Raw genomic sequence first — 27,446 nt, 5'->3', positions numbered from 1 at the left:
ATAGAGACATACAAGATGATCAGAGGATTAGATAGGGTGGACAGTGGGAGCCTTTTTCCTCGGATGGTGGTGGCTAGCACGAGGGGACATAGCTTTAAATTGAGGGGTGATAGATATAGGACAGATGTCAGAGGTAGGTTCTTTACTCAAAGAATGTGGAATGCCCTGCCTGCAACAGTCGTAGACTCGCCAACTTTAAGGGCATTTAAATGGTCATTGGATAAACATATGGATGATAATGGAATAGTGTAGGTTAGATGGGCTTCAGATTGGTTTCACAGGTCAGCGCAACATCGAGGGCCGACGGGCCTGTACTGCGCTGTAATGTTCTATGTTCTATGGAGGAACACAGCAGGCCAGGCAGCATCAGAGGAGCAGGAAAGTTGACGTTTAGGGCCGGGAACCTTCTTCAGAAATTCTTCAGAAATCGTAGCCAAGCTATTCCAGTACAGCTACAACATAGACATCTATCTGACAAGATGAAAAAATGCCCAAGTATATCATACTGACAAAGATACAGGACAAATCCAAATCCATCTAATCTTGCCCTGTCTACTTTTTGATCAACAAAGTGATAGAAGGATCATCAACACTGTCAAGCAGCACTTAAAAGAGCAACAACCTGACCACTGACATAAAACAAACAACTGCAGATGGTGGAAATTTGAAACGAGAACAGAAATGGCTGGATAAACTGGGCAGGTCTGGTAGCATCTGTGGAGAGAAAGCAGAGTTAATGCTTTGGGTCCAGGAACACCATCAGAATCTGATCACTGATGTTCAGTTTGGATTCCACCATACCCATTCCACTCCTGACTCCATTACATCTTTGGTATGAATATTGAAAAAAAGTATTGATTCTGGAAGTGAATGGACAGTAACTATCCTTAACATTGAGGTAACACTTGATTGAGTGTGATATCATGGAGACCTACCAAAACTAAGTCAATGGGAATCAGGGGAAAATTCTCCATTGGTTAGAGTCATACTTAGTACAAAGGAAAATGGCTGTGGATTCAGACGCCAATCATCTCAGTCCCAGCCTGGAGTTCCTCAGGGTAGTTTACTTCATCAATGACCTCCTCTCCATCATAAATTCAGAAGGGGCGGCGGCGGGGGGGGGATGAGTTCATTGAAGCAGTTCATGTCTACAAATATATCTTTATCTAATATACACACACATATAGCAACACCAGAAACTGAACTCGACTATATATATAAATTGTGGTTATAAGAGAAGGTCAATGGCGAGAATTCTGTTGTGAATAACTCAACACAGTGTTACGATGTTGTGCAGAGTAAAAATGAATTGGGAGACAGGAAGCTAGAAGCTAGAATTTGTTTGTAAATAAAAAAGGTACGGGAGGAGAGTGGGGGGTTCCTTTAAGAGGTAAAGTGCTTTTCTAAGCTTAGAGATTTATACAGAATAAAAATGTGTCTGTATGTGATTGAAGATGTATAGCCAGTTCTGAAATTGAAACGAGTATCAATTGGCCGTGTGCTTGGAAGCCTTAAGCTTGTTTTGATAACTAGCTTGAATCAGCCAATTAACTTAAACCAAGCACTTAGCAATTGAAAGCCAATTGAATTTAAAGTCTGTATCAGAGATAGTAGGCCCGAAACATCAGCCTTCCTGCTCCTCTGATGCTGCTTGGCCTGCTGTGTTCATCCAGCTCTACACCTTGTTATCTCAGATTCTCCAGCATCTGCAGTTCCTACTATCTCTGAATTTAAGTCTAATGGTTTTGACAACCTCGGACCAATGCTATTATAAGAAAATTAGCATGTCATCCAAAGTATATAAGGAGACAGTTTTTGAAAATCAATGTTAGAGTGAACCACCATCTGAGAAATAAGCATCCAACTCTCACAAGAAATCACTAAGTTCTCTAAGAAAATACCATCTGTACATAAAAGGTAGCACAGCTCTTCTAGCTAAGAGTCCTCACAGAAGACTTCACAGACAGAACATCCCTGACAGCCGGATCAGTGGAAGAAAGGCGTGTAGACTTTGAGAGATGAAGTTTTAATTTATTTTCTTATTACTTGGGCTCATACAAGTGGGACTTGTGCTTATTGGAACAGCATACCTGTGGAATTTAGTTCAGTTTGGGAGTAGTAAGAAGTTAAGGAGGAATTGTTCCGTTTGTTAGTAATTATGTTAACTTGTTCACCATTAGGGTTAAATAAATTGTTACTTCTTACTTATAAAGTGAATATCAAGCATTTTCTTTCATTTAACCTCCTGTTCTCCATAACAAAAGTCTATCCACCATATGCAAAGAACAAGTCAGCAGTGTTGTAGAATACTCCCCCCACCTGCTTGGATGCATTCAGCTGCAACAACACTTATGAAGCTTGATACTATCCAGTACAAAGCAGCACACTTTACTGGTACCCCATCCACTATCTTCAACATTCACTCGCTCTACAACCGCTATGGCAGCAGTGTGGACCACCTACATGATTCATTACAGCAAATCACCCAGACTCCTTCAACATACCTTTCCAACCCATGACCTCTACCACCTAGAAATACACAAGTAGCAGATGCATGGAACACCGCAACCTGCATCTTCACCTTCATGGGACAACCATCCTAACTTGAAACATTATTATTATTCCTTTAGTACTGTTGGATCAAAACCCTGGAACTAGCTCCCTAACAGCACTATGGGTGTACCTAAAAGACACGGACTACAGCAGTTTAAGGAGGCTGCTCACAACATAGTCCACAGCAATAAATGCTGGTGTAACCACCCACACCCACATCTCATGAAACAATTTTAAAATAATAAAAAATTGAACATTGGTCTGATCAAGTTTATAATTCACTAATTCACATAGTATCCATTTAGGAATTGGGATTTATATCTAAAGACAAAGTCAGAAGTCACACGACAATAGGTTATAGTCCAGCAGGTTTATTTGAAATCACAAGCTTTTTGGAGCACTGCTCCTTTGTCGGTGAAGTCACTTCGAAAGCTTGTGATTTCAAATAAACCTGTTGGACTATAACCCAGTGCCGTGTAACTTCTGACTTTTTCCAGCCCAGTCCAACACAGGCACCTCCACATCACATCTACAGACACGGGAAGCAGAGAACCATCATCATGATATTGTAATGTTAGGGAACCAGTACCACATGCCAACAGGAAAATTGGAGCAAGGCAATGTGAATTAGTCTCTTGAGCTTGGCCTACCATTCAGTGAGATGGCGGAGTATCTGTAACCTATCTCCATACAGTGACTTTTGATCCGTACTATTACTTTGTCTAACAATCAATCTATCTCAGATTTGAAAGTAACTGATTTAGCATTAATTCCTATTTGCAGAAGGCAGTGTCACAGTTTTGCAACTTGTGAGTGAAGAAGCATTTTCTAACTTTCTAACTCTGAAAAGAGTTTGACTCCAATTCTTTGATACTGCCTCTTCCTTCAGGCAGGTAATATCCCTGCCTCTGAGCCAGAAGACCTGGGTTCAAGTCCTACCTGCTCCAGAAGTGTGTAACAACAACTCTGAACAGGTTGATACAAAAATACCTACAACACACTCTATCAATAAAATCATACCTGATTTTTTCTGCATCAAACAATCGCTGAAGCGGCCTCTTGAATCTTTTTCTTTTAGCAAACCAGTCTTTCTGTGGATTGAAATATTAAAAATATTCAGATGCTCAACAGATCATTGCACTAAATCAAAATGAAAAATGGAGAGCAGTAAGCAACAGGTCTTTAGGGTTAAGTGTTCAAATTAGATTAAGGAAGTTCAAGGCAGGGGGAAAATCTTTGTTCAACACTATCTCCCTGCCTCGCAATTATTTCGTTTGGATAATGCAAGACAGGGCATTTCTTTCATAAAACTAATGACACTGAAAAAGAAAGCAATTGGAGTTTATACCAGTATTGTCCACAGCTCCAGGTTACAACATACATGTAAAAGTGTATGTTGCCATTGTAACCTGGCTTCCGTGGGGAGGCCAATTGCTTGACAACCTTTGGATCAGATTCATGTAAACATTAAGGGGTTTGATCTTGCTCCAACCCACCACCTTACCCTACACCCCAGTGGAAGTTGCAGCACTGAGTTGGGCCTGCTTTCAGCAGAGAACAAACAAAGAAGTAGGAGGATAGAAGGAAGAACGACAATTGTCAGCACAATTGGATACAGCATCAGTTCACCACAGATACAGAATATCAACTTGTAACTGAAGATGGGCTCTTACCAAACTCATTCGAGCTTTGATTCGCTCATAATCAATTCTTGGGATCAGTTTCAGAGAAATGGTGTTCTGGCTTGGCTCAACATAGTCCACCTGAAAAAGTAAGCAGTACATTTTTTGAAAGTCAATAGGTGAGACAGGGTACCGTGGTAAGTACTAATATTTACGTTGGCAGCCTGAAGGGAAGGTAATGGTTTCAGATTGGGCTCCTCCACTTTTGCAACACAATATAATGATTTGCGATACTATCGTGAGATGGTCTAATACATTCAATCAGGTATAGGACAACAAATGTAGCTGCTTGGAAACGGAAACTGTCCAAAAAACCACTTTTTTCACTCTGTGCACAGCTCAACATTCATATAATTTACCCCGTCCATTGTTTGCATTGAGCAATTGTCCTAGACTGTGCTTATCATAAGCCATCTCACTCAAGGAGTGGGGGGTTGAATCTTCGGTTAGAAACGTGCAATTTTAACACAGACCAGCACATGTTATGGATATACACGTCGGGTTAACAGGTAATCTGAAATCCAGGCAAGTCTGAAATCTAGGGCAACCCTGGTCTACAGTGTGCTGGCATTGGGACACTATCCATATTAGGCTGTCTGTCTATCACATTACGAAGACTGCAAAGACAGAAAGGCTTTACCTGTGCAATGTCATCCTTGTACAGACCTCTTTTCAGACGAACCCAGGATTTCGGTTTCAGGTTGGTCACCTCCTTCACCACCTTCAGCACATCTGTCATTTCCTTGATAGGAACCATCTGTTGGTTCCAGTACCCTATCCGGAGGTTCCCCACACCCTCGATGGCCTGCTTGACATGAGTCTGTTTGTATGCCTCAACATAAATGTACCCCTTCACGTGCTCAGGGGAAACAACAGACTTGATTTGGATGGGCTACAGGCAAAAAGAAATGGAAGAAAACAAAATGAAAAAACTGTGTGCGCACTTTATTCAAAACTAAAACATATATTTTGAACACTAAATTCGTAACAGAATCAATCTATCACTGAACTGCAGGTTACTCAGTATAGCAAGAGTTAAGCAATCATGACTGAAGGCAACAAAACGTGAAAATTTCAGTGATGTCAAATAATAAGTTCATGACTGAACATCGTCTTGCACTCCTGCAATATACACTTCTCAAGCACTTTTAGAAGGGAAAAATCAAGAAATCAAAACTTTTTAAATCCTTAAATTTTATTAAGAGGATAGACATAATTTGGAGAATGCTAACAAAGAAACCCTTCCTGTTGTGTGAGACATTGGTCCATAAAGACAAGGTGGTCTGTTCAATTCTATTGTTTGCTGACTTGGTTGATCTCAGCTGGGGCAGCAGTTCTGCCAATGTCTCAGTATGACTGGACTAGGAAGTGAATGGCCAGAGCTATCATGCTCTGTTCTGCTGGACAGTTTGTGCCTAACAGTGGTCACCATGGAACTGGATGTGATTTTGATTATCAAAAAGCCTACTGAGAACAAAACAAACTCAGATTTCTGATAACACTTTTCATGATCTCAGGTGGCTCTCTCTCCCTTCCCAAAACACTTCACAACCAATGAAGCACCTTTTCCCATTTATAGTCACTGTTGCAGCATAAGAAGCACAGGTGAAAAACTTACGCACTGAAAACTCCCACAAACATCACTGCGCCAAATGATCAAATCATGTGTTTTAAGTATGGCTGAGGGACAATGAATGACCAGGAATCCAAGGAGAACTCCTCATTAGTTCATTACTTAATGCCTCTTCCAGCCACCTGAGAGGACAAATGAGGTTTCAATTTAACCTCTCATCAGAAGGGTGGACCTCTTGCACTGCAGCTGTCCCTCAGCACCATACAGGAGTGTCAGCCCAGATTTTGTACTAGCCTCTGGAGCAGGAATGTGAAGCTACAACCTTCAGGCTTACAGCTGTGATTTGGGAACCAGAAAAAGGCTGTTGGCACTCATGAAATGTGCTCTACCATAAGTCACTGCCTTTAAGAGAAATCAGGAAAAAAATTTTTTTAATGGGAATACGTGTACCGATGGGACTGAAACAATAACTTGAAAGTCTGAGTTCAATCATTTTAACTACACCGATGATTAAAATCAAGCGGTGACTAGGGCGTGGAAGGTGGGTTTAACAGGACAGGAAGACATCCCCCCTCAACCACAACATCTAGCATGTTTTTTGAAAATTAGTCACTGCTCATGTCTGCCAGCTAAGCCAGCATTTGTTGCCTATCTCTATTTGCCCTTGAGAAGATGGTGACGTTCGTCAGCTGCTGCAGTCCATGTGGCATCAGTGCACCTACTATGTGGTCCGGACCCGAAACATCGACTTTCCTGCTCCTCCGATGCTGTCTAACCTGCTGTGCTTCTCCAGCTCCACATTTTATTGACGCTGGCTTCCACCATCTGCAGTCCTCACTATTTCCAACAAGCAGGTGGTGATGTCTTGAGGCATCTGTTGCCTGTGCCCTGCTAGATGGTACAGATTTGGAGGGTGCTGTTCACCATTCCTTGGTGAGTTGCAGCAGTGCATCTTATAGATTATACACACTGCCGCCTCTGTGCACCATTAGTGGAGGAGTAATGTGAAGATGATGGAGGAGGTGCCAATCAAACTTTGTCCTAGGTAATGTTGAGCTTTGAGTGTTGCTGGAGCTGCAGTCATCCAGGCAAGTGGAGAGTTATCTAACTCACTCCTGATTCTTGCCTTGTAGATGGCGGGGCAGTCTTTGGGGAAACAGGTGGTGAGTTACTCATTATAGAATTCCCAGCCTCTGACCTGCTATTGTAGCTAAAATATTTATATAACTGGTCTAATTCAGTTTTTAGTCAATGGTAACACCTGGGACGTTGATACCGGAGAATCTAGCAATGGTATTACTATTGGGTGTCGTGGGGAGATGGTTAGATTTTCTCTCATTTGAGGTGTCACTGCTCAGGCATTTGCATGGCACAAATGCTGCATGCTACTTATTAGCCCAAGCCTAAATGTTGTCCAAGTCTTTCCGTATACAGATATGGATTGCTTCTGTATCTGAGGAATTGCAAATTGTGCAATCATCAGCAAATGTCCTGAGAAATATTTGCTGTAATATCCCAGGACAAAAAAGTGATTGGGCTCCAACAAATCCCTGTGGAGGATTTTCCTGTGTTCCCACTATTTTCAGTTTTGCAAGGACTTCCCTGATGCCACAGTCAAATTCTGCCTTGATATGAAAGGCAATCACTCTCACCTCACTGAGTTTAGCTGTAATGAGGTTATGAGCCAAGTGGAACCCAAAACAAATATCAGGGGTAAGATATTGCCTTTAAGTGCTACTTAATAGCACTATTGCTGACCGCTTCCATGACTTTGTTGATGATTGAGACTAGACCAACAGGACAATAATTGACCAATCTGAATTGGTCCTGCTTTTGGTGATGAGGCGGAGGTGCCAGCGTTGGACTGGGATAGACAAAGCAAGAAATCACACAACACCAGGTTATAGTTTAACAGGCTTATTCAAAATCACTTCATCTAACAAAGGAGCAATACTCCGAAAGCTTGTGACTTCAATTAAACCTGTTGGACTATAACCTGAAGTCATGTGACTTCCGACTCTGCTTTTGGTGGACAAGACATACTTGGGCAATTTACCACAATGTGGAAACAGCTTGGCAAGAGCTATAATTAGTTAGTTTTTATTCCAATACAGGTTGTTGTCACGGCCCATAGCTCTTGCAGCATCCAGTGCCTTCAGAGTGCTTTTCAGAGAGGGATGGCACAAACTAGTCATCTTCTTCTTTGAAATGACTTGTACAGGGTATGAGGATGGCATGACAATTACAAGTCTTGGAGCACAACAATTCATCATTTTCATATCATAAGTCACTATATGTCTTAGAGAATGGTAAGAATAACATGAAACAGTCTAATCCTCAAGACTGCAGTAGTGGAAAACTCGCGACTAGATTTTCGCATGTTTCTGTTGGCTAGCTCCACCAATGGTCTTAAAGAGATCTAAAGCTGCTGTTTAAGAACCGTGAGAAGGATACCTACCGAATCTGTAAACTGATAGGCAACAAACTTCCTCATCAATGAAATAGCTGTTGCTCGTTCTTCACCGATCTGGAAAAAGGAAAGATAAATCAAGTCACAACTCCAAATTTTACTAACTAGAAATATGGAACATGAAAGGAACTTTTATTTTTTTTAAACCAGCCCAGCAGCAACAGCTTTCATATGGTACCAAACATACATGTGTATATAACTTGGGAATACATGGGGCTTCTTCAGATGTGAACAACCTAGAAAATGCAAGTTCAAATGATCTCTAAATTCTCCAGAATCCCAAGATACGCACTACACTGTTGAGATAGATTAATAAAGCTCAGCTACAGGAATTATATATTTTGCACTTGTTGTTAAATCAGGACCATATGTCTAGATATAGCATACAGTAAGTTCTTTTGACTATGGAATTATTGAAATAGTTTCAAGTGGATGATTTCCACAACCAGAACATGACTTTTCTCCTTCCTTGGTATAAAATTCCATTACAAACACAAGGTAAGTTAAGGAATGACCAACTAAACTCAGTAATGTCTGCCTTATCCACTAGATGGGGCATGCTATTCAATTGGTAAATAACACCCATCAATCTCATGAGAAAATAAGACTGTGCCTGGGGTGCAGGTCACTTCTATGGTGAACAAAGGGCAGGGCACATACAGTTAATGATGGGGCCCTGGGTATTTTGTTGAACTGACAGTCCTAGGGGTTCAGGTACATCGTTCTTTGAAATTTGTGACACGGGTAGACATGGTGGTTAAGAAGGTAATTAGCAAGCTTGTCTTCTTTGCTCAGACCATTGAGTATAGGACTTGGAACATCATTTTGAAGTTGTACAGGACATTGGCGAGGCTACTTTTGGAGTACTGTGTATTGTTCTGGTCTCACTGCTATATGAAGGATATTATTAAATTGGAGAGGGTTCAACGAAGATTTACCAGGATGCTGCTGGGACTGGAGCATTGGAGTTATAAGGATAGCCTGAGACTTTTTTCAAGGGAGTGTAGGAGGTTGAGGGGTGACCTTATAGAGGTTCATAAAATCATGACGGGCACAGATAAGATGAATAGCAAAGGTCTTTTCCCTAGGGCAGTAGATTTCAAAACTAGGGGGCATACTTTTGAGAGGAGAAAGATTTAGAGGGTGTTTTGTATGTGGAATGAACTGCCAGAGGAAGTGGCAGATGCAAGTACAGTTACAAAATTTAAAGACATTTGGATAGGTACATGAATAGGAAAGGTTTAGAGGGATATGGGCCAAATGGAGGCAACTGGGACTAGTTTAGTTTGGGAACATGGTCGGCATGGACTAGTTGGACCAACTGTGTGACTCTATAATGTTGCAGATGTAGCAGCTCAATTACAAGTGAAAATTTCACACAAGGAATCAGAAGTATTTTTACTGGTTGCCCATGCCAGGCGCTACAGCGGCTCAGTGCCAAGGATTCGGGTTTGATTCCAGGCTTGGGCAACTGCCTGTGTGGAGTTTGCACATTCTCCCAGTGTCTGTTGGGGTTTCAACTGGGTACTCCAGTTTCTTCCCAGAGTCCAAAGATGTGCAGCGTAAATTTCCCTGTAGTGTCCAGGAGCGTATAGGCTAGGTGAATTAGCCATGGTAAATGTGGGGTGGGAATCTGGGTGGGATGAATTTTGAAGGGTATGTGCAGACTGAATGCCCTGAATGGCCTCTTTCACAATTTAGGAACTCTACAATTCTAAATTCAGGAAAAACATTGCTAAATTAATCCAGCTCCTATGGTTGTCTTTTTCTTGCCAACAGACCACTGTAAGGAATTTGCAGCCTTTTTAAGCATATAAAAAGGCAAGGTAGAAGAAGTGGTAGAGGTAAATGGGATATTTTTAAATTGGTTCTCACTAGTGGAGGCACAAGACTCAATGCTGGGGTCTTGGTTATTTATACTCGACATCAATAACTTAAATAAACAGACAGAGAGGAATGTATCCAAGTTTTCTTAAAATACAAAGTTAGATGGTAATACAAGTAATGAGAAGGACACAAAGAACCTGCAAAGAGATATTAAGTGAGCCAGCAACAAGGTGGCAGATGGATCGTAATGCAGGAAAAGGAGCTTATTCACTGTGGTCTTAAGAATAAAGGAAAATTCATTCACAAGGGACGTGAAATCTGCAGCAAATATTATCTTATATGTCTGGGATGACAGTAATAGTTTGGTTACAAAGCTGTAATCACTTGTTTCCAGATACATATAATATTGTCAACAATACATCTTGCAATGTATTGCTTTTTGGCATGTTATTTTCTTTTCGCTCAGAAACGCATGAAGCACAGGATTTAGTTTGTGCATGGGGGAATAATCATACCTTACATTTCACAGTCCACAAATTAGGATCCCTGTGCAAGTGGAGGTAGAGAAACAAAACAGAATTAGTTCAGGGAACATATGTCAATTTTGGTCAATATAATGACATCCATTTCAAATGTTGTAAAGTTCAATTAATAAAAGACTCACTTACTTTACACCAGGCAGTAACTGCTGCTGTGTGATGTCATCTGAGAGTTCATCTGATGCGCCATAGAAACTAAAAGAAGAGGAAGACATTAGTAGGAACCAAACATCTCAGAACATCATCTTGGACAAAGCGAGCCCCACCCACAGAAGGACGCATGGTACTAGATCATAGCAAGCTAGGCAAGGCCAGTAAAAAAAAGCTGAGACAATACATTCTCAGCTCACGATTTATAGTTACGTATTCATTTCTAAATACACAAAACATAGATTATGAGTAAACGCATTACAGTTCTGTACTCCTGTCAGTTGGCCAGTTTCAACCCCGGTCTAGGGTTACTACTGGCTCGTCTCATATGAAAAGGAAATCAGTGCAAAACCTCTGCAGCCACATAAAATACAGTCAGACTTATAATATTGAGAGCTCTGTGTTGGGGGATTCAGTAGTGCAATGGTAATGTCACTGGGTGATCCAGAGGATCAAGCTAATGCCCTGGGGACACAAGCCCAAATCTGGTGAAATTTAAATTAAATTCAGTAGTCATCAGTAAAGCTTGTCATCAGTAACAGTGACCATAGAAACATTGATTGTTGTGAAAATTGATTTATGCTAATGCTCTCTAGGGAAGGAAATCTGTTGTCCTAACATGGTCTGGCTTATATGTGACTCCAGATCCACAGCAACAAAATTGATTCTTAATTGCCCTCAGCAATAGCCTAGGCAAGCCACCCCATTCAAGGGCAATTACAGCAATACCCACAAAGTATTAAGAAGAAAATAATACCTTAAAACAAAATTCTATTTGGGAGGGTGTTAGACATTCTGGCCTCATCCTGGTTAGTTCAACAGTGTCTCTCCAAATGAGTGATAGCTTATTTATTACTGAACAAAGCTTAAAAAAACAAAATTATTTGCCTCAATATTACTACAATCCATGCAGAACTACTACAATGGTACAGCCAAACATCTCTCCCAATCCTCCAGACTTCATACTCGCTTCCTATTCTTCATGAACCAAATAGATCCATTACCAATAAAATCAATCCCTTTTCTTGATAGATCAATACCACAGTAGCAAAAATACCTTTATATCGACCCTAAAGTTCATCAATGCAATAAGTTTCGAATCATAACATTTAACAATTTTTTAAAAAATGTCTAAGAAACAGAATACTTACTGATCTCCTGCTGTTGGCTTGGCATATTTATTCATATAATATTCGCCAAGTTCCTCTTCTCTTTTGTCTCTGCAAGATGCATTGAATTATTAGCTGCAGCAGTAAAACAGGTGCCATAACTTTAAGTATATTATACAATTATTTAACAGATTCAGAGACACAGCAGTGCAGCAGTTAAGTTATTGGGCCAGAAAACTAGGAGGTCTGGACTAATGATCCAGAAACACGAGTTCAATTTCTCCACCGCAGCTGGAGGATTTGAGCAAACCAAATCTGGAACAACAAAAAAATGCCAGCACCAATAACTGACCATAAGACTACTAAGTTGTTTTAAACGTCCATTGGGTTCTCCAATCCCCCTTCAAGGAGGAAATCTGCTGTTCAGTAAGTGATTCCAGACCCACAGTGATGCGGTCAGTTTGTGCACTACAAGGATTTGCACAATGAAAATTTTTAATCCATTATATTCAAGAACATCATTCCCATCTCATCTATATCATTAAGGCAAAGCTAAGAGGATTTTTCTCAGGCCAATTTTGTTGGAAGTCTAGGAGTAGGTTATACACTTCCTTGGCCAAATGAGAGGGGGATAATCAGAGATGTTATCCCTCAAGTTTAAGAATGGGGAAGGTGGGGTTTACCTCCAATGGTTCAGCAATCGTCTTGCTCCGGAGTGGTCTTCATCAAGCACCAGGTTGTCAATGTTGGAGGCTACAGAGTACAAGAAAGAAGATGAAGAGACAATGCAACAGCAGACAAATTAACTCCTACTTGTCAACTGATGCTTAGATATTACTACATGACTGAACTTTCAACTTTTGTCCTTTGAGTTGTAACTCCTGTATCGACACAAGAATTCAATGTCGATGGAGGCATTTGAATCAATGATGCCCCATTGACTAAGTGTAAACTCAAAACAATATCCAGGAACAAGTCTCACCACTTACTCAATTCAAAAACATTTTTCGACAAGATGGAAGCACAGTGTCAGTGCTAAGTTATATTTGGGAAACCTAATGAAGTCATGTCCCTAAATTTTCGTTTTTAAATGGGACCCGAGAGAAAAGCAACTTGCTAATTTATAAAAAAAACTAAATTAAAATGGCACCTACAGAGTAGGAACTTAACTTAATTGACAACTATAGTTTTTTGTTATTCTTGTCCCACAACTTTTGGCAGAAGCTGATGGTTACTGACTAACTGATGATCTCTTCCACAAGTTCCAAAACTTCAAATTTCTTTGTCTATATTATCTGGAAGCAGGACACACTTGCACTCTGTGGTTGCATGGATTAAATCACAATTCCCATTTTGGTAGATATTTAATTCCACAAACAATAACTGTTATAACGTCTCACCAACAGCAAGTACTACATACGAAGTAAGAGGTACTAAAAACTACAAATGCTGGAGATCACAGCGGGTCAGAAAGCATCCATGGAGAGAGAGAGCGCAAGCTAACTTTGAGTCTAAATGACCCTTCATCAGAATCATCTAGACTCAAAATGTTAGTTTGCTCTCACTCCATAGATGCTGTCTGACCCGCTGTGATCTCCAGCATTTGTAGTTTTCAGTACAGATTCCAGCATCTGCAGTAGTTTGTTCCGAAGTAATAGGTAGTCTTGGTGACTTGAACACTATTTTCTAACATATGCAACCCCATTCTTTGGACAACATTTGGAAGTAATCTATCTGGAGACTTGGCCTTTTGAATTTGTCAGTTAGTCAACTGTCCCATATTGTTTCAATGCAACAAACTGAGGAGGCAATACCTTGTCCTTCTTGCCATCTTATTTAAATATCAAGAACCCTGCAGCTATAGCAATTAACGTGTTCGATTTGTACCCATCACTATGGGCTTGACAGCTATGCCCAACCAATGAAATCAGCTCTCAGTTAAAACAACAAAGCATTACAAGATGAAAAAGAATCTGAAAATGTTTTTCCTGTCACCATACTAATAAAAAACACTAGATTTCCAAATCAGAGATATTTGCACAGACTGGATTCTAACATTGGAGGTGGACATAACAAAAATCTCATTCTGTTCAGCTATTTGCAAATGGACCAGCACATAGTACTGTCCTGTGAAAGGAATGTGGGCAGTGCAGCAACTGAAAGCCCCACACTGGGGGTTCCTATTGTGCAGCCAACTTAAGAATGTTGAGTGTTTCAGTGAAAGAAGAAAGCAAAACAACTAAGACAGTTAACCCTCGCCTGCTCTCAAACAGACAAAAGCAAACTAGAACAAAAGGACAGTTTGGAGCATGCTGTCCATCACCTTCATATGGAGTGAATGATGTGAAGAGAATTAAGAATGGAATGTTGCATGCATGAAACATCAACTAACTACACTGGATTACAAAGAAGACCAAGTGCAAGATATCATTCCACGTTGGCTTTCTAATGCATTCTGTTCAATTTTAAAAAAAGCTGTGGATACATGAAAGGAGGCTAAAGATTCAGATGCTTGCTGTGAAAGTGCCTAATCTTACTCAGTCTGAATCATGACCTGAAAAGATGGAGCTATTGTTCATGTAAGTTGATCATACCTAGCTTCTATCTTACCACCATTCTTTCAACTTCTCCACTATCTCTAAATTATCAGACTGTTTACCTGATATAATAAATGAGCAAAAATTTCCTCTAATTAAATAAAAAAATTAAATCTCCTCTACTGTCTTTGGTTCCTAGTACAAACCCTGTTCTCGAGCTCTCCCCCAGCAACTGGGGTTCAACTACAATTGTTTACAACCTTGGTGTCATATTAATCTCAAACTGAGCTATTAAGCATGCATCCATACCATGATTCAGGCTGCCTATTTCCACCTCAGTAACATCAATTGACTGTTGAGATTATCCAAAACTCTGCTGTCTACCTTTGTTTTATTCACACATGGGATGTGGATGTTGCTAGCTGGGCCAATCTGTAGTTGCCCGAGCAGGTGGTGGTGAGCCGCTTTCTTGAGGCGCTGAAATCCATGTGCTGCAAGTCGACTGATGATGTCATGAGAGAGGGAATTCCAGGATGTTGAACCAATGGCACTGTAGGATATATTTCCAAATCAGGACAGCGAGTGACTTGGAAGGGTACTTGCAGGTGGTGGTGTTCCTAAGTATCTACAGCCCTTATCCTTCCGAATGGTAGTGGTCATGGGTTTGAAAGGATTTGTATAAAGAGTTTTGATGAATTTTTACAGTGTATCTTGTAGTTAGTACACACTGCTGCTACTGAGCATTGATCTTGGAGGGTGTAGATGTAATGGCAATCAAGCAGGTTGCTTTGTCCTGGATAGTGTTGTTTGATTGTTTTTGAAGATGCACTCATCCAGGCATGTGGAGAATATTCTATCACACTCTTGTTTTGTGCTTTGTAGATGGTGGACAGAACCCATTGCTTTTGCACTATCCAATGCCTCCAGCCATTTCTTGATTTCACATAGTGAATCAATTCGGCTGAAGACTGGCATCTGTGATGCTGGGAACCTCTGGACAAAGTCAAGATGCATCATTCACTCAGTTCTTCTGGCTGGAGATTGTTCCAAGTGCTTCAAGCCTTATCTTTACCATGAATTTGCTGGGCTCCTTCATCATCGAGGATGGGGATATTTGCAAAGCCTCTTTCTCCAGCGAGTTGTTAAATTGTCCAACACGATTCATGACTGGATGTGGCAGGATTAAGGAGCTTAATCCTGACCCACTGGTTGTGGAATCACTTAGCTCTGTCCATAACTGGCTCTTTATGTTATTTGGCACACAGGTCATCCTGTTTGGTAGCTCCTGCAGGCTGACACCTCATCTTTTGGTATGCCTGGTGCAGCTCCTGGCATGCACTCCTGTACTCTCCATTAAACCAGGTTGATCCCTTGGCTTGATGGTAATTGTGGAGTTGGGGATATGCTGGGCCATGAGATTGCAGGTTGTGTTGGAGAATAATTATGCTGCTGCTGATGGCCTACAGAGCTTCATGGATGCCCAGTCTTCAGATGCTTGATCCATTCAAAGTCTGTCCCATTTAGCACGGTGATAGTGTCACACAACACTATGTAAGGTATTACCAACGTGAAGGTAGTACTTTGTCTTCACTGTGTGCTGGTCGCTGTAATCAATACGGTCACAGACAGATGCATCCACAGATGGCAGATTGGTAAGGATGAATAAAGCACACTTTTCCATCACCATCTGCTGCAAAAGACCCAGTCTACCAGCTATGCTCTTTAGACTCGATCAGTAGAGCTGCTGAGAACAATCGAATCACTCTTGGTGTTGTACATTAAAGTCTTGTCAAAGTACTTTCTGTGCCCCAACATTGTTCAGTGCTTTCTCCAAGTGGTGTTCAATATGGAGGTGTACTGATTCATCAACTAAGGGGAATGGTGGATGATACATGGTAATCAGCGGGAGATTTCCTTGCCCATGTTTGACCTAGTGCCGTGGTGTCTGGACTCAGGGTTGAGAACTCCAAGGGAAACTTCCTCCTGATGGTATAGCACTGTGCCGCCAACTCTGCTGGGGCGACAGGACCCATCCAGGAATACGATTGTATGTCTCAGACATTGTAAGATTCCGCAAGTATAATTGTGTCAAGCTCAACTAGTCCGAGAGACAGCTCTCCCAATTTTGATAGTAGCCCCCTAACCCCATCCATGTTACAAAGGAGGATTTTGCATGGTCAATAGGGCTGTTTTTATTGTTCTTCCCAGTGCCTAGGTCAGTGCCAGGTGGTCCGTCTAGTTTCATTTCTTTTTTGAGATTTTCTAGCGATTGTTACAACTGAATAGCTTGCTAGACCATTTCAGAGAGCAGTTAAGAGTCAACTCCATTGCTGAGAGTCTGGAGTCACACGTAGGCCAGACAGGTCAGGACAGCAGCTTCCTTTACTAAAGAACATTAGCGAACCAGATAGGTCTGACAGTGACCATTGTCAGAAAAACTTTTAATTCCAGATTTTTACCTGCATTCAAATTCCACCATCTACCATGGCGGGTTTTGAACACAGGTCCCCAGAACATTACCTGGATTAACAGTCCAACAATAATAGCTTCACATGCCTCTCCCTTATAGTTGCACCAAGCTATTCACCTACCATCCTTGCGCTCGCTGATCAACTTTGTCTCAAACAACAAATTAGTATTAAAACTCTCATTCTTGCTTTCAAATGTCTTCATGACACCTCTCTATCAGTAATCTCCTCCAACCCCACAGCTATCACAGAGGTCCATACTCCTTTGATTCTGGCATTTTGAGCATTCCCCATTCCCATCCTTCTGCCATGGGTGGTCATGCATTCAGCTGCCGATGCCCTAAAGCTCTGGAATTCCCTCTGCAAACCTCCTATCTCCTTCCACCCATCCTTGACAAAGCATTTGGCTTCTCCCCTGATATCAGTCTGTGGTTCGGTATCAAATTCTGAGTTACAAGTCCCCTATAAAGTGGGACACTTTATTACTTTAAGGTGCTATGTAACAACAAAGTGGTATTGTTGCATTTCATCAAGCAGTAGTGGAACTTGGAGCATTCCTTTAACAACCACGAAGCATAAAAAATTACGAGATCGCTAATGTGTTTGCAAGAAAGCAAAGAATAATTAGATGGATCAATGTGGTACATTACATAAATTTAAATAACAGCCCAAATAAAATCAACAGCAAGGAAGAATAAGTATGCACACTTGACCTTGAAATTCCACAATGTTAGGATTAGTGATGGAACATCACAAGTTTGCATGTTACTTCAACATGCAACTGATGTTGGCCCAAATAAATATTCAACATACTATTATGAAACTCCGCATCAATAGAAATGCTTACCCAAATTGATTCATTACAATGGAAAACAAAGGAATGTAGTTAATGTTCACATGGTGCAATTTCAAAGCCTCAAATAATTTTGATCAATAGACTAATTTGCATTAATGACAAACAATATGCAGAATTGTGCACGTACCTTCAATTTCTTCTGTTCAGAAGGCAACAGAGTAAACAGCCAAACAATATCACCAAAATCAATCATATGGTGAACGGGGAACAAAAATGTAAGGACAAAATTAAAACATGGCACATAAGCATGAATGTATGATGTACATTAAAAAACAGAAATGAAACATACATAAGGGCAAAATGGACATGTTTTCAAAGAGAGAGCACTCAAACTGAAATGCTAAGTTACTGTTATACTTGGTACAGCCATACTAGTTTTTTAAACAAAAGCCCTACTCATTTCATCAAGCATGGGTGATTGGAATCTTACTCCACATGCATCAATGGCTGATGCATTACATACAGTGAGGAGAGTTGATACTTCATGTATACCTGTTAACGCACAGTCCGTGGTAGCAGAAAGAAAGTGAAAAATCTAGGTCTTGCTGATAAGTTAATCGATAAATTTCCCCGTCATGACCAGTTAATTGATGAACATAAACTTTTAAAAATATGCACACAACTGCTAGAGTCTTCAAAAATTGTATTCCAGGACCAAATGATCATCAAAAAACCTGTTGTCTTTGCAAATATGAAGTGGTCATATTGACATGGCAATTTGCAATGGTTCAGGTTTACGTAACAGGGGCTATCAGGATAACGTTGCAGGGTTTGCAGGCAGGAGGAAGAGCACTTTGTTTCTAAGATTTTTTAACATAACCTATTAAATGTACCCATTAGCAGTAATCTCTCCACAGCTTTACATGTTATGTGTCTACTCCAATTTAATTCCAAATTGCTAACTTACACAGGTTAGAATACTGAAATCTGAGATTAAGAAATAAACACTAAATAAAAGTCTAATTTAGATTTTAAAACAGATTTTACGTTTGCATAGTTTAATATGTAGTGAGAAAGTAGAGGAATTTTAGCGTAAATAGCAAAAAAACATTCGCTGTTTCAGGCCTTACAAACCGATGATGCAGTGGTTACATGAAGAAGTGGTTTCTTTTATACATTTTAAAAAAAAGTGTCAGCATTAAAGTAGCAAACAAAAGGATTTCATATGCATGCACTGTTTTATGGATCCAATATATTTCATTGCCATAGCTTTCTCTATGCCTGAGCTTTTTCTTCAAAAAAAAAGGAAAGACAACTTTTGAAGGTCCAATTAAATTATTTTGCATTGGGTATTCAGTGCATTCCTTGAGATGATCACAACTCACTAAAGACTAGACACTATTACCTGAATGGGCCTTACTTGAATATGTTGTCCTTCTTTAAACACATACCAAACATAATCTTGAGCATTATCTTGGGGCGGCACAGTGGTTAGCACTGCTGCCTCACGGCACCAGGAACCCGGGTTCGATTCTGCCCTTGGGTAACTGTCTATGTGGAGTTTGCACATTCTCCCCGTGTCTGCGTGGGTTTCCTCCAGGTGCTCCGGTTTCCTCCCACAGTCCAAAAGTGTGCAGGTTAGGTGGATTGGCTATGCTAAATTGCCCCTCGTGTTCAGGGATTGGTCTGGGTGGGATGCTGTGTTGGGCTGAAGGGCCTGTTTCCACACTGTAGGGATTCTATGATTATCAATTCAAGGTATCTGAAAGGCTCATGAATATATTCTGAGCATTTTTACTATTCATTCATGGGACATGAGCATTGCTGGTTGGACCAGTATTTATTACTCGTCCTGAGCTGCACTTAAGAAGGTGGTGGTGGTGAGCTGCCTTCTTGAACTGCTGCAGTCCATATGTTCTAGATACACCCAGAATGTCATTAGAAATGGAATTCCAGGATTCTGACCCAGCGACACTGAAGGAAAGGTGATATATTTCCAAGTCAGGATGATGAGTGGCATGGAGAGGAACTTGAGGTAGTGGTGCTCGTATGTTTTTGCTACCCTTGCTCTTCTTGATCGAAGTGGTCATAGATTTAGAAGGTGCTATCTCAAGATCTTTGATGAATTTCGGCAGTACATCTTGCAAATGGTACACACTATTACTAATGAGCATTAGCGGTGGAGGGAGTGAATGTTATGTGCTGTAGGTATCCTTTATCGTGGAAATTTTAAATTGGAACGGCAGTAATTTCAAAAAACAAGAAATAGTAGCCAGTATAAACATACAAAAGTACAACAAAAACTCATTTTAGGAAGTAAACGCAACAAAAAAAAAAAACCCTAAACTTTTCCTCTCATTTTAGTTTCTCCGAATTTTTGACTTTTCTTACAAACCTGTATTTGTACCTCGATGATTGACAAGTCAAGTTGAACTCAATAGACTTCAAGCAAGGTGACAGGAAAATTATTTTCCACACTGAAGGTCACAGAGATCGCTGGCAAATATATGACAGGACTTCTCCACTATAGATTCTTCTTCCCTTCCTGCTGTCACAGTGCTCAATCAAGCTGGGGTTTAGTCCGAAAAGTTCCAGAAACTAACCGTCAAAAATCACCTAAGGATCTATTCTTCTTGTGGAGTAACCAGTGTTGGACTGGGATGGATAAAGTCAGAAATCACAAGCTTTTGTCACTTCACCTGACAAAGGAGCAGCGCTGCGAAAGCTTGTGATTTCAAATAAACCCGTTGGACTATAACCTGGTGTCGTGTGACTTCTGATTCTATTCTTTCTTGACCAAATTAACACAGGGAGTACAGGACATCAATTTGACTTTGTAATAACATTACTATCATAATGCACCCTGAGATAGCATTGTCGCTGAACAAAATCAACACCAAGTCAAAGAAGGAAACATTAATTGGGTGTCCAAAAACTCAAATAAAGTACAGGAGGCACCCAATTTACAAACATACAAACACTTTTACTTACAAATGCAATCCCATACAGGGGTGGAATTTTAAAGAACCACCATATGAACATTTCCTGTACTTACAAATGGCTACTTTATTTTGTCATGCATTGTGTTCCAACTTGGATACAAATCGACTTGCAAACAGGCTGTTAAACAGAACCCAATCGCAATCCAGGGATAGCTGAATTATGTTTTAAGTAGCAGCTTAAAAGGTAGACAGAAGGAAATTCCAGAACTTCGGGCCTGCTACAGTTGGACAAAGGAAATTGTAGATTCATAAGAGGCCAAAATTGGAGGATACAAAGTTCTCAAAGGGGTGGAGAAGGTTGCGGTGATAGGAAGAGGTGAAACCATTAAAGTATTTTAGCACATGGAATAAAACTTTTTAAAAAAATAAAAACAACTGCAGATGCTGGAAATCAAAAACAAAAAGAGAAGGAACTGGTGGAGGATGATCTCAGCGAAGGGAGTGACAAATTTCTAAACCAAATTGCTATTAAAAAGGAAGAAGTGTTAAGCGTCTTAGTAAGTATTAAGGTAGATAAGTCCCCGGGTCCTATCCCAGAATACTGTGGGAGGCAAGAGAACAAATTGCATCGACAGACATCTTTGTATCCTCTTTGGCCACAGCTGAAGTCCCATAGGGACTGGAAAATAGCCATTGCAGTTCCATTGTTTAAGAAGGGTAATCCGAGATAATCCAGGAAATTACAGGCCTGTGAGCCTCATGTTGGTAGTAGGGAAATTATTGGAAAAGATTCTCAGGGACAAGATCTATAGGCATTTAGAAGCAAATGGACTTATTAATGATAGACAGCATGGTTTTGTGCAGGGGAGGTCGTGCCTCACTAACTTAATTCCGTTTTTTGAGGAGGTGACAAAGATGAATGATGAGGGAAAAGCAGGTGTTGTCATCTAAACGGACTTCAGTAAAGTCTTTTAAAGGTCCCTCATGGCAGACTGGTACAAAAGGTAAAGTCACATGGTGTCAAGGTTGAGCTGGCAAATGGATACAGAACTGCTTAGTCATAGGGGACAGAGGGTAGCGGTGGAAGGATGCTGTTCGGAATGGAAGGTTGTGACTACTGGTATTCCACAGGGTCACTGCTGAGACCTCTGCTGTTCATGGTCTACATAAATGATTTGGAGGAAAACGTAGCTGGTCTAATTAGTAAGGTTGCAAACAATACAATGATTGGAGGAGTTGTGGATAGTGAGGAGGACTGTCAGAGGATACAGCAAGATATAGATCAGTTGGAGGCATGAGCAGAAAAACGGCAGATGGCGTTTAATCTGGACAAATGTCAGGTGATGCATTTTGGAAGGTCAGGTACAGGTGGAAATTATAAAGTGAATGGCAGAACCCTTAGGAGTATTGATATGCAGAGCGATCTGGATATGCAGGTAGATAAGGTAGCAAAAAAGGCCTATAGCATGCTTGCCTTTATTGGAAGGGGCACTGAGTATAAGGTTAGGCAAGTTATGCTGCAGCTTTATAAAACTTTAGTTAGGCCACACTTGGAATATTGCATACAGTTCTGGTCACCACAATACCAGAAGGATGTGGATGCTTTAGAGAGATTACAGAGAAGGTTTACCAGGAGGTTGCCTGGTATGGGGATTTGAGCTATGAAGAAAGGTTGGATCGACTGGGTTTGTTTTCACTGCAACGCAGGAGGTTGAGGGGCAACCTGATAGAAGTTTAAAAGATTGTGAATGGCATGGCTAGAGTAGAAAGCATGAGGCTTTTTCCCAGGGTGGAATGGTCAATTATTAAGGGACACAGGTTCAAGGTGCAAGAGTTGGGGTGGGGGGGGAGGTAATGTTTAAAGAAATGGGCAAGGCAAGTTTTTCAAACAAAAAGTGGCGAGTGTCTGGAATGTAGTCGTTTCACTACATCTCCCAGTCGCAAACCACTTCAACTCCCCCTCCCACTCCTCGGACAACATGTCCATCTTAGGTCTCCTCCAGTGCCACAACAATGCCACCCGAAGGCTGGAGGAACAGCATCTTCTATTCCGCTTGGGAACCCTGCAGCCCAATGGTCTCAATGTGGACTTCACAAGCTTCAAAATCTCCCCACCCCCGACCTCATCCCAAGACCAGCCCAGCTCGTCCCCGCCTCCTTGACCTGTCCATCTTTTCTCCCACTTATCCGCTCCTCCCACCTCACTGACCAACCCCCACCCCCACTTCCTACCTACTAGCCTCATCCCCGCCTCCTTGACCTGTCCATCTTCCCTCACACCTACCCGCCCCTCCATCCCAACTGACCAACCCCCATCCCATCACAACTCCCTACCTACACTCACCTTTACTGGCTCCATCCCCACCTCCTAGACCTGTCCGTCTTCTCCCCACCTATTTGCTCCTCTATCCACCTTCCATCATCGTCTCCCCCTCTCTATTTATTTCAGAGTGCCCTTACCCTTCCCCATTTCTGAAGATGGGTCCAGACCCGAAACGTCAGCTTTCCTGCTCCACTGATGCTGCCTGGCCTGCTGTGTTCATCCAGCTCTATACCTTGTTATCTCAGACTCCAGCTTCAGCACTTCCTACTATCTCTGAAAAAGAGAGGTCTGTGATAAGATGCAAGACAGGAGAGAGGAAATAACAAAAGGGATGATGCTGCAAAGTGATAATAGGACAAGAAACATGGGACGAAATTAGACGTAAATGAAAAATCTCCAGCACCTGTCTGTTCAAAAAGTAAGAGACAAAGGTTATTTGAAATTGCTGAACTTAAGGTGAAGTTTAGAAGGCTGTAAATGGCCCAGTTGAAAGATAAGGTGCTGCTCTCTGAACTTTCATTTAACAGTGCAGGGAACCAAGAACAGAGACATCAAAGTTGGAGTGGGGCACAGAATGAAACTGGCAGGCAAAAGAAAGCTTGGGGTCATACTTAAGTGGAGGTGTCCCGCCAGGTGCTCGACAAGTCTGGTTAGTCTGACGAGCACAGGGGAGGCTGAATCATGAGCAGAGAGCATAGCATACTAAACTGAAACTGCAAAGAAAACAATGCAACTGATGAGAAGAGAGGAGGCAAATTTTGCATCTTCTGCATTTGCATATAAATTGAGAAACATGCCAATTGATCCTTCTATTTATATTTAGGTTTAAATATTCAGCTGAATCGAATTCATTGCAGAGAAACATGGTACATCGTAGTATAGTACACATGGTACAGACAATGCATAGAACAGGCCATACTGGGGAAACTTTATCAGTAACCTAATTTGGCACTTAGAATAAGTTTGCTAAGCGGAGATTGTTTTTTCAAATCCCTGTTTTTAAAAACAAAGAACAATTATTTTCTCTAATGGATGACTGTTGGGACAATTTCAGGTCAAGTCTTAGATACAAAGATGTAATAAATTGTTACACAAGCAACAGATGTAGAGATAAGTACAGATACATTAGATTAATGAGTTAACAGATACCAGAAGCAAAAAAGTGATTTGTGTCCATAAGCTCAGCTGTCCCTTATATATTCATTAAAGCTAAGCATAAACATTAAACCAACAATTTTACAACATGTAATAACATGAAACATCACAGATGAAGCCAATGTAATTAAGTCCTTTAACACATTATTATTGCTGAATTACTGACTCATGATCCTTACAACTAGACAATCTGCTTGCTGACCTCAAACTGACTACTGTGGTGCACATACATAGAAAGCTGGATTTATAGATAGCTTTTTATAAAGATAGGCATAGGAGATAGATCCCTTTCATCATTTATCACATTCTTTTACAATATAATCCAAATATCACTGCACTTTTACATGCACCTGAACAAGTAGAGAGGACCTAACTTAAATGGTTAATCCAAAATAAAGATCCTAAATTAAGTTTCTGAGACTTCCCAGTTTTGTTTAGGATTCTTGTTTCTTCTTGCCTGTAGGGCTTGTAGTAGCTCCTAGACATATTGGTACAGAACCATGCCATGTTTTAAATTGAACATGATGATGTCAGAAAGGCAGTCGAGCTAGCTAGACCTAGACCTAGCTCAGTCTAGCCCACCTATTCACTCCTAATGCCAGATGTAGTTTCCCTCGCAGTCGCATTTTTCGTAACTCTAGGAATAAAGTAGTTCGAGGTAATGTACAAGTGTTAGAGAAAGCAAGTTATTAAAGGGCGCAGACATGACGTAGAGACTTAAAGAAAAAGAAAGAAAAAATTGATGTATGAGAGAGAGAAGGCAAAGAGTAGAGAACAAGAAGGAGAGAATGACAGTATGGTTTAGGAACTGAGACACAAGTATAGGAAAATACCCTTTTTAAAAAATGTTTTGTCCATAAAAAAAGACTTGGGGAAAGCAACTGATTAACATCTGAAACCATGGCTGCTGAGCCTGGCCCATACCAACATATAGCTGTGAACAAGGTGATTAACTAGGCTCTGACAAATGCTTCTGGGTGTATATTTGTAACATGTGCCAGTGTAAGTTACTGACATGAATACCAGTAATAATCTTAGTTTAACTAGTTTCTAACTTGTGAGCCCGTTAATTTTTGAACAGAAGTGGAGACATTATAACCATAGAATCATAGAACAGAATCCCTACAGTGTGGAAACAGGCCCTTCGGCCCAATAAGCCCACACTGACCCTTGGAGCAATCCACCCAGGCCCATACCTCTATAACCCACCTAATCTACACATCGCTGAACACTACGGGCAATTTAGCATGGCCAATCCACCTAACCTGCACATTTTTGGACTGTGGGAGGAAACCAGAGCACCCGGAGGAAACCCAGGCAGAATGTGCAAACTCCACGCAGTCACCCGAGGCTGGAATTGAACCTGGGTCCCTGGTGCTGTGAGGCACCAGAGCTAACCACTGAGCCACCATACCACCCCAATTGTTACATTTTCCAGTTACTACAAGTCAAGAAGTCATACAGATGAAAGCTGAATACAAAGGCTAATTATTACATACATTCCATTTATAAAATAATTTACATTGGTCCAAGACACAACAGCCCAGGAATAGCAAACGCCACATTTGCATTATGTATATTTTAGAGTGTCATGAATAAAGTGTTAACTCTAAACAAACCTTTATCAAGGATATCTTCTGCTCCATCCTCCCACTGATCTTCATCTTCATACTCATCGTCCACATCTTTTTAAAAGAAAGAACAAATTTCCATTTTTCTGATATTTTAAACAAACATCCATGTTGAAATAAGCAGTGCATTTATTTATTTGGAAATGATTCTCATGAGCATGAATTGTTAGGGAGAAAACATTTTAAGCAGCATTATTTTAAACTTAAGATATTTGTACCACTTCCAAATGAAACTCACATCTGCCATGATGCACAGACTGCAATATAAAAGCATAATACTGTCGATACTGGAAATCCGTAATAAAAACCACCAACTGCTAGGAAAACTCAGCAGGTCGGATATGACTCTTCTTCAGAACTGAAAAGTCTTTAGTCTTGAAATGTTAGCTTTGTTTCTCTGCCCACAGATGCTGCCATTCCTGCTGAGTTTCTCCAGCACTTTCTGTTTTTGTTTGGTCAGACTGCCAGATTGGTTAGGAGAGGAGAATGATCACATTAATAATCTAGAGGCCTAGGTTGATTATCCAGAGAGACAAGGTCAAACTCAACCACAGTAACTAGGGAATTTTAATTTAGATTATTGAATACATTTAGAATAAAATTCTACTATAATTAAACATGACTAGAACATCCAGATACCCAGTAATGTGGTTGATTCTTAACTGTCTGAGTTGGCCAAGCAAGTCACTGCTCTACAGAGATATGGACAATAAATACTGGTTTTACCAGCTTTGTACATGCCATGAAACAACAAAAAAATTACAACATCAATTCTCTCTTAGCTTTCACACAGGCAGTACAGAGCTTTTCTCTCAGTCATCTGAATGTTGGCTGAATGTTGCCTTAAACAAGCATGAGCGAACTTGCCACCACCTTAATAGTAAAACAAGGTGACAGTGAAGTATCTGAATCCTTTAAATTCCATCTGGCAGTCAGATCACAACAGGTATGAAGTCAAAGCAGCCCAAGTTGGCCTCCTGGCAGCGCTCACAGAATGTTGGGCATATCCTGCTTCTCACATTAATTAAACATGCGCCCATTACCGTGAAGTTAAGTGTACATAAACAGGTAATGTAACTAGCTCATTGAAATAAAATATAAATTTCCCCTCCGTTAGTATTTTCTTTCCCTTTCAAAAATCAAGTGAGCATAGACTTCTTGCACACAGTAATGTGTCGATAGTGTCGACAGCAGGTTAATTGGGAAATGGCACATATTTCAATGAACATATTCCAAGATATAATGCAATTATTTTTACAGTATTTAGTAAAACATCAAATTTCAAGCACAGAGGTTAACAAGTTTAAGATCGGTCTGTTGAAATTCTCAAACTGTTTTGTCCCAACACAATAATCATTACCTGTTAAAGCAAATGCAATTTTCCCAAGAAAATGTGGAAACTATTTCACAAAACAAAGATTGTGAAACTGAGAAGGTATTACAGCAATATTGCAAACATTCATAAATATAACTAATGCTGGTAGTTCTTGTGGTGCAGAGCCAGAAGGCCCAGGTGCAAGTGCCACCTGTTTCAGAAGCGTCACAACATGTGCGAACAAGTTGATTGAAAATTACTATTAAAAACGCTGAGATAACACGGTGTAGAGCTGGATGAACACAGCAGGCCAAGCAGCATCAGAGGAGCAGGAAAGCTGACGTTTCGGGTCGAGACCCTTCTTCAGAAATGGTGG

General features: G+C 40.7%; 1 protein-coding gene across 2 annotated transcripts in view; it reads right to left on the bottom strand.

The window, feature by feature from the left end:
- supt5h (SPT5 homolog, DSIF elongation factor subunit) overlaps positions 1-27,446 on the bottom strand; it is an 81,989-nt gene that overhangs the window by 33,675 nt on the left and 20,868 nt on the right. The window contains exons 4-13 of one of the 2 annotated variants that reach the window (XM_020512018.2): positions 25,744-25,809; positions 17,892-17,903; positions 12,587-12,656; positions 11,946-12,014; positions 10,774-10,839; positions 10,621-10,651; positions 8,267-8,335; positions 4,876-5,127; positions 4,227-4,316; positions 3,574-3,644 (exon numbers count right to left, since the gene is read on the bottom strand). In XM_020512018.2, coding sequence (XP_020367607.1) covers positions 3,574-3,644; positions 4,227-4,316; positions 4,876-5,127; positions 8,267-8,335; positions 10,621-10,651; positions 10,774-10,839; positions 11,946-12,014; positions 12,587-12,656; positions 17,892-17,903; positions 25,744-25,809 — 796 coding nt within the window. The remainder of the gene's footprint in view (positions 1-3,573; positions 3,645-4,226; positions 4,317-4,875; positions 5,128-8,266; positions 8,336-10,620; positions 10,652-10,773; positions 10,840-11,945; positions 12,015-12,586; positions 12,657-17,891; positions 17,904-25,743; positions 25,810-27,446) is intronic. The other variant, XM_048618311.1, reaches the window with a different exon arrangement.

This window comes from Rhincodon typus, chromosome 39 (genome assembly GCF_021869965.1).
Source record: "Rhincodon typus isolate 14 chromosome 39, sRhiTyp1.1, whole genome shotgun sequence".
NCBI classification, from domain to species: Eukaryota; Metazoa; Chordata; class Chondrichthyes; order Orectolobiformes; family Rhincodontidae; genus Rhincodon; species Rhincodon typus.
Note: the sequence above shows the minus strand (reverse complement) of the source record. Positions and strands in the feature narration are given on the sequence as shown.